General features: G+C 37.5%; 1 protein-coding gene across 1 annotated transcript in view; it reads left to right on the forward strand.

The window, feature by feature from the left end:
- Positions 1-4,210, forward strand: part of LOC149546443 (guanine nucleotide-binding protein subunit gamma 1-like) — a 93,257-nt gene extending 89,047 nt beyond the window's left edge. Inside the window, exon 4 of the mRNA XM_089791212.1 lies at positions 2,611-4,210. Coding sequence (XP_089647338.1) covers positions 2,611-2,752 — 142 coding nt within the window. The 3' untranslated portion in view covers positions 2,753-4,210. The remainder of the gene's footprint in view (positions 1-2,610) is intronic.
- Positions 4,211-6,000: the final 1,790 nt, after the last annotated feature.

The raw sequence follows: 6,000 nt of genomic DNA on the forward strand, positions 1-6,000 counted from the left end.
AGTTTTTCAAAAGCTTGTTGGGATATGTCATTCCATGAGAATGCTCCTTTTTTTGTTAAATCGGTTAGGGGGGATGCAATTTTCGAAAACCCTTTTACAAAGCGTCTGTAGTAGCTACATATCCCAACAAACCCCCTAAGTTGGGCTAGGGTTTTGGGTCTTGGCCACTCAATGGCTTTGATTTTTTCTTCATCGACACTTAGTCCTTTTGCACTAATTTTGTGTCCCAAGTATATAATCTCTTCTGATCCGAATTCACATTTTGACATTTTGGCATATAATGATTTTGTCTCCAAGATGCTCAAAACCTCCTCAATATGTCTCAAATGTTCTTCCCATGTTTTACTATAAATAAGTATATCATCAAAAAGTATGAGTAGAAATTTCCTTAGTTACCAAAAGATGTGGTTCATACAAGATTGGAAGGTTGCTGGTGCATTGGTGAGACCAAATGGAAGGACTAGAAATTCAAAATGCCCATAGAGGCACCTGAAGGTAGTCTTTGGAATGTCTTCCTTCCTCATTCTTCTCTGGTGATATCCTGATCTTAGATTGATTTTTGAGAAGTAGCATGCTTCGTGCAATTCATGCATTAATTTGTCAGTCCTTGGTATGGGACATCTATTCTTTATGGTTTTCTTATTTAGGGCCTTGTAGTCTATGCACATCCTCATGGTACCATCTTTCGTTTTGACTAATACTACTAGGTTGAATATGGCCCATTTCCAATAATTCTTGAATTGTCTTTCCTATTTCTTCTTTGAACTTCGTAGGGTCTCGATATGGAGTTGTTATCACTAGTTTTGCCCCTTCTAGTTCTATAGAGTGTTCAAACCCTCTTTTTGGGGGAAGCCTTGGGGGAATTTCATCAAAAACCCTTTTGTACCTTTTCAGTATCGGTTTGATATCTATATGAACTTTTTGTCCATGTGGATTGGATTTGTCCATTACTAAACATTGTGCAATCCATTCACCTTGGTTATGACTAAGTATTTTGGCCATTTTCTTACAAGAGACTACCTTTGGAGAAGAATTTGGTAATCCCTTAAGTGTAATTTCCTTCCCTTCATGTTTGAAGCATATTTCTAAATTAGGACTATCCATTATGAATCTCCCTAAGGAGTTTATCCATGGCATTCCTAGGATAATATCATTTTGGATATTCGTTCCATAAAAGTTTCTTTTTAAAGTGTGTCCTCCTAGGTCGATTTCCAACTGGGGTACAATAGTGGTACAATGGTCTATTGAACCATTTCCAAATGCTACTTTGAATCCCTTGAATTCTTTAGTTTTTAGCTTTCTTCTCGTGACTAAATGTCTTTCAATGAAGTCGTGCATAGCTTCGGAATCCACTAGGGCAATTAATTTTTGTCCCCTCAGTGTCTTGTTTATATGGAAGGTTCTATTCTCATTCTCTATTCTCATTCTCTTGTGTAATAACAGCTATGATCCCATGCTCATGTTCTTCAGTCTTTTTTTTTCCAAGTATATTCTCTTCAATTGATTCTTCTACATTATTTATTTGCCTTCTTTTGCATTGATGGATTCAACTCCATGGTGACTTACATTTGAAGCATAGATTCTTTTGGTACAACTCTTCTCTTTTTGAACATTGGTGTTCTCTGCTCCATGGTTCTTTACATATATAACAAGGTCTACCTTGGTCCCCTTTGGGTCTTTCATTCTGGTAAGATGTTTTATACATAGTGTATTTAGACCTTTCTCTAGGTGTATTATTCTCGACCTCTTTAGCTTTTCTAATGGCTTCTTCTAAGTTCTGGGGTTCAAGGGGTTTTACTGAACTCTTAATAGGGTCCTTAAGTCCTTCCATACACGTGGGTGAGCCTTTTTTGAGGAAGATTAGGAATCAAGACAGATAATTCAAGGAATTTACGTGAATGTTCTCCCACGGTTCCTAGTTGATTTAGATGAGTTAATTCTTGGAAGTACCATTCAAAATCTTTATCATCAAATCAATTAATGAGCCTTTGCATGAATTCATTATATGTTGTGTTTTGTTTGTGCCCTAGTGCTATGCGGCCATAATGCCACCAGCCATGAGCTGGACCTCTTAAATGGAGTATGGCAAATTTGATTGCATCTTTTTCTTTCATAAGGCTAAAAGATAAATATGCATCCAATTTCTAAACCCATGTTTGAGCAGTTTCTTCCCCCGATCCGTCAAAGCATGGCAGTAATATCCTTTTAATCTTTGTTTTGAGGATGCTTAGATCCCCACTCACTTCATCTTCTATGAAGCACTCCCTTTAAGGTCCCTTCTAGAAGAGATATTCTCTATCCAGGGCCCTTGACACATATGCATATGTTAACATCTATGGAATATTCGGGCCTTATAACCATGTTAAGATCATTCTCTTCCCAGTGGGACTGTCTTGACCTAAAATTAATAAGATCACTCTCTTCCCACTGGACTCTCTTGATCTTAATAAATAACCGTTGTTTTCTTTTAGATGTATAAATGAGATTTAAAAATAAATGGATATTTATGTTTTCGTAATAACTCATCACATTTAACATATAGTATCTTTTGCCTTGGTGAGATATTCCATTTAACATTTTAAATTACTCATACCTTTTATGTATGGACAGATTTAATTGGTGGTCCTGTACTCTGTATAGCTGCGTATTTCTTGAATTCCTCAACTCCTTGGTCAGACGACTCCATACTTGTCTTGATTGGCGGACTGGGGCCCGGTTGGTGATTTGGTGTGAAGTCTTCCACGATATGTGATTGACTTGACTTGGATGCGCACGACCTGGTCCTTGATTGGTTGTTCGGATTGTACCCTTCTCGATTTGATATCTCTATCCTTTTGTGCCCCTTCCTTCCACTCTATTTGCTAATTATATGCTCGAACCACAAGTGATGCGACTCATGGTACTCGCCGGTACAACCATAGGGTTTTGCGGTTTTAATTTTGATTTAGTAATTAGATCCTTTTAATTATATGAATTCATATATTACGGTATTAGATTTTATGTCATGATTTATTATTAAATTCATAATCTTTTATAATAATGGGTGACCATAAAGCAAGGTTATAAGACATTTTAATGTTATATAAGATATATTATAATTTCATCTTTACAAGAAAAAAGCTCATCTACATAGGAATATTTTAATGTGAATTGATTTGATGGATAATTTTACAAAGATTTGGTAATAGTTTACTTAATACATAGCTTAATCAAGGCTCATTTCACATATTAAGCCCATTGTGATGCAAAGGTGGAACACAATGAATAACTCACTTTATATGGCGTCCTTTTCTCTAAATCCCAAATGTTATGCACCAAAGTACTGCCAATTTGTAAGATGCATTAACATGGGTCTTCAATACTTCACATATAATTCCATGACTTCACAAATCTTTGATCTCCAACATTCAGTAGATCACAACAAGGTTGAATACAACTACACGAGCTCAAACTAACCCTATTGGATGGTCGACATTGCACAGGGAGGTATACAAAAATTAAAGATGGTTGCCACTTCTTGCTTGCACAGGTTGACAGTTCTGTTGTTGCAAAGAGGAATTGGTCCACATGCATCTTTATTGACTCCAAAAGGAATTGCCTTACCTCTCAATGAGTGAAGAACCTAGTGGTTGTACATAGTGCAAGCAAGAAGGTTGAATTCCATGACTTCACAAATCTTTGATCTCCAACATTCAGTAGATCACAACAAGGTTGAATACAACTACACGAGCTCAAACTAACCCTATTGGATGGTCGACATTGCACAGGGAGGTATACAAAAATTAAAGATGGTTGCCACTTCTTGCTTGCACAGGTTGACAGTTCTGTTGTTGCAAAGAGGAATTGGTCCACATGCATCTTTATTGACTCCAAAAGGAATTGCCTTACCTCTCAATGAGTGAAGAACCTAGTGGTTGTACATAGTGCTCTTTGATTTTGGGATTGTTAGATTCTGAAGTATCAACAAACTCTAGCTTTATAGTGAGATGTTGATCTTGAAGATGCTGCCCAGGTTGACGAGGAAACACCAGAGGGATGGGTTGGGGTGTTGGTGGATGAGTTGAACCATCATAGTGGTGACTCAAAGGAGTTGGAGGACTTTGATTTTGATGCGGTGTTGAGTGATGCTGATTAGGGGCAATACTGTATGTAATGAGGCCTGCTGGCTCACACCCCACTATGCTGAAGATTAATACTTTTCTTTTGAAAATTCTATAGTTTTATGAGTTTTTTCAAATATATGATTTTTTTTGCTTTTTTCAGAATATGAACTGAAAGACAATGCATGGAATTGAAGTGCAAATTCTCTCTTTATTATGCAAACATAAGCAAGGGTATGCAAATATGTACAATGTACACATTCATTGTTTTAAATACAAGAAACCTGGTATTTGAAAATGGCAAAGCTGCTGTCTCCAGATGATATACGGCAGCCTTGAGTAAGTCTCTGATAATGCACAGGCCTTCTACCAACCCAAACAGTCCCCATATGTGTGTGTGTTGCATTGGACAAACAATGGCTGCCACTAAGAACTTGAGCGCAGCCTTTCCAACACTGACGTTAGCTGCTATATGGGCACAGCTATCCCAAAGACATCCCTCACAGCCATATGAATACACAGCAGCCTGCAAATGTAGTGCCCAGCAGTAATGGTGTTGCAAATTTCCTAAAGGTAGACACCAGCACACAAATCAATCCACCTGATAGCATCAAAACCCAACCACTTCCAGCAGAGAAACATTTGATTCCAGCTTGAATTCATCCTCCTCATAAAACATCACGTGCTCGTGAATTTGCAGCTAAGTTACCAATTCTGGTTCTGATGCTGATGCTGATGCAGGTGCCGGATTCTGATGCACAACACGATTTTTTTAGGGATTCTTGATGCGTTTGGGTGTGTCTATATATATTAATATATAGATAATATTATATTATATAGACTAACTTATATATGCAACGAAATGCAAGAAATATACAAAAATAAGCCATTCCATAGCATGATACTTCACCATTGATAGTTCAACTTCAAACTTAACAAACTCAAAGTGACAAATATACAAATTGAAATAGAAAGGAGCAAAACAAGAAAAAACAAAAATGAATTAAACACGTGCAAAATAGTCACGTAAGTGACTTTAGGTGTCCAAAAGGCCTTTATATGTGCAGATGTTGTCCGGATGCTCTCAGGGTGCTCCCAGGAAGTGCATCTTGGGAGTGTGGGTGCTCTCTGGATGCTCTTCAGTGCATCCCGAGAGCACCTGCAGTCCCAGGATGCACTTCCTGGGTGCACCCACGCAGAACAAGTATGCATCCATGCACCCATGCAGAGCATCTAGAGAGCACCCACACTCTCAAGATGTGCTTCCTGGGTGCACCATGCAGAACAAGGACGTGTCCACGCACCCATGCGCACCAGCACCAGCACCAGCACCCAGCAAAAACCAGAGAGTACCGGTATCTATGACTTCCACTTCATTGGCAAGACACCAACTCAATGTGCTTGAAGAAATTTACAATTTCTTGAGCTCACCCTTAAAACTCCATATTCACCAAAATAATAAATGGATAAGATCATTTTTCCATCTCCAAAAAGCTTTCTTTTATAACATTTTAATTCAAATTACTTCTTCACACCCAATGGCTAGAGGCTTCAAGATTACACCTTTTACGTAAAAGACTTCATGTTTACACTTTTCACTTAAATGCAAACTTTGCTTTTTGGTTGCATATTTGAATTTTGTAATATAATTACTTCATGTACTTTTAAATTAATGCCTTGGCATAGGCTTGCATTGATGAATTAAACAAATGGCCCCTTCCAATGAGGACTCAACCCTCAAGTGGTATTATAAAGTTAAATCATAACTTTATAATAAGCCTTTTAATGATTTAATAATAATTTAGTCACTAAAACAATTACTCCCAAAATGCTTCTCATTTTAACATACCATCAAAAGGAGTCACACCTATTATTTTCCCATGTGACCAAATGCTTTCTA

This window comes from Cupressus sempervirens, chromosome 7, assembly GCF_028749045.1.
Source record: "Cupressus sempervirens isolate cs-2001-9-10 chromosome 7, ASM2874904v1, whole genome shotgun sequence".
NCBI classification, from domain to species: domain Eukaryota; kingdom Viridiplantae; phylum Streptophyta; class Pinopsida; order Cupressales; family Cupressaceae; genus Cupressus; species Cupressus sempervirens.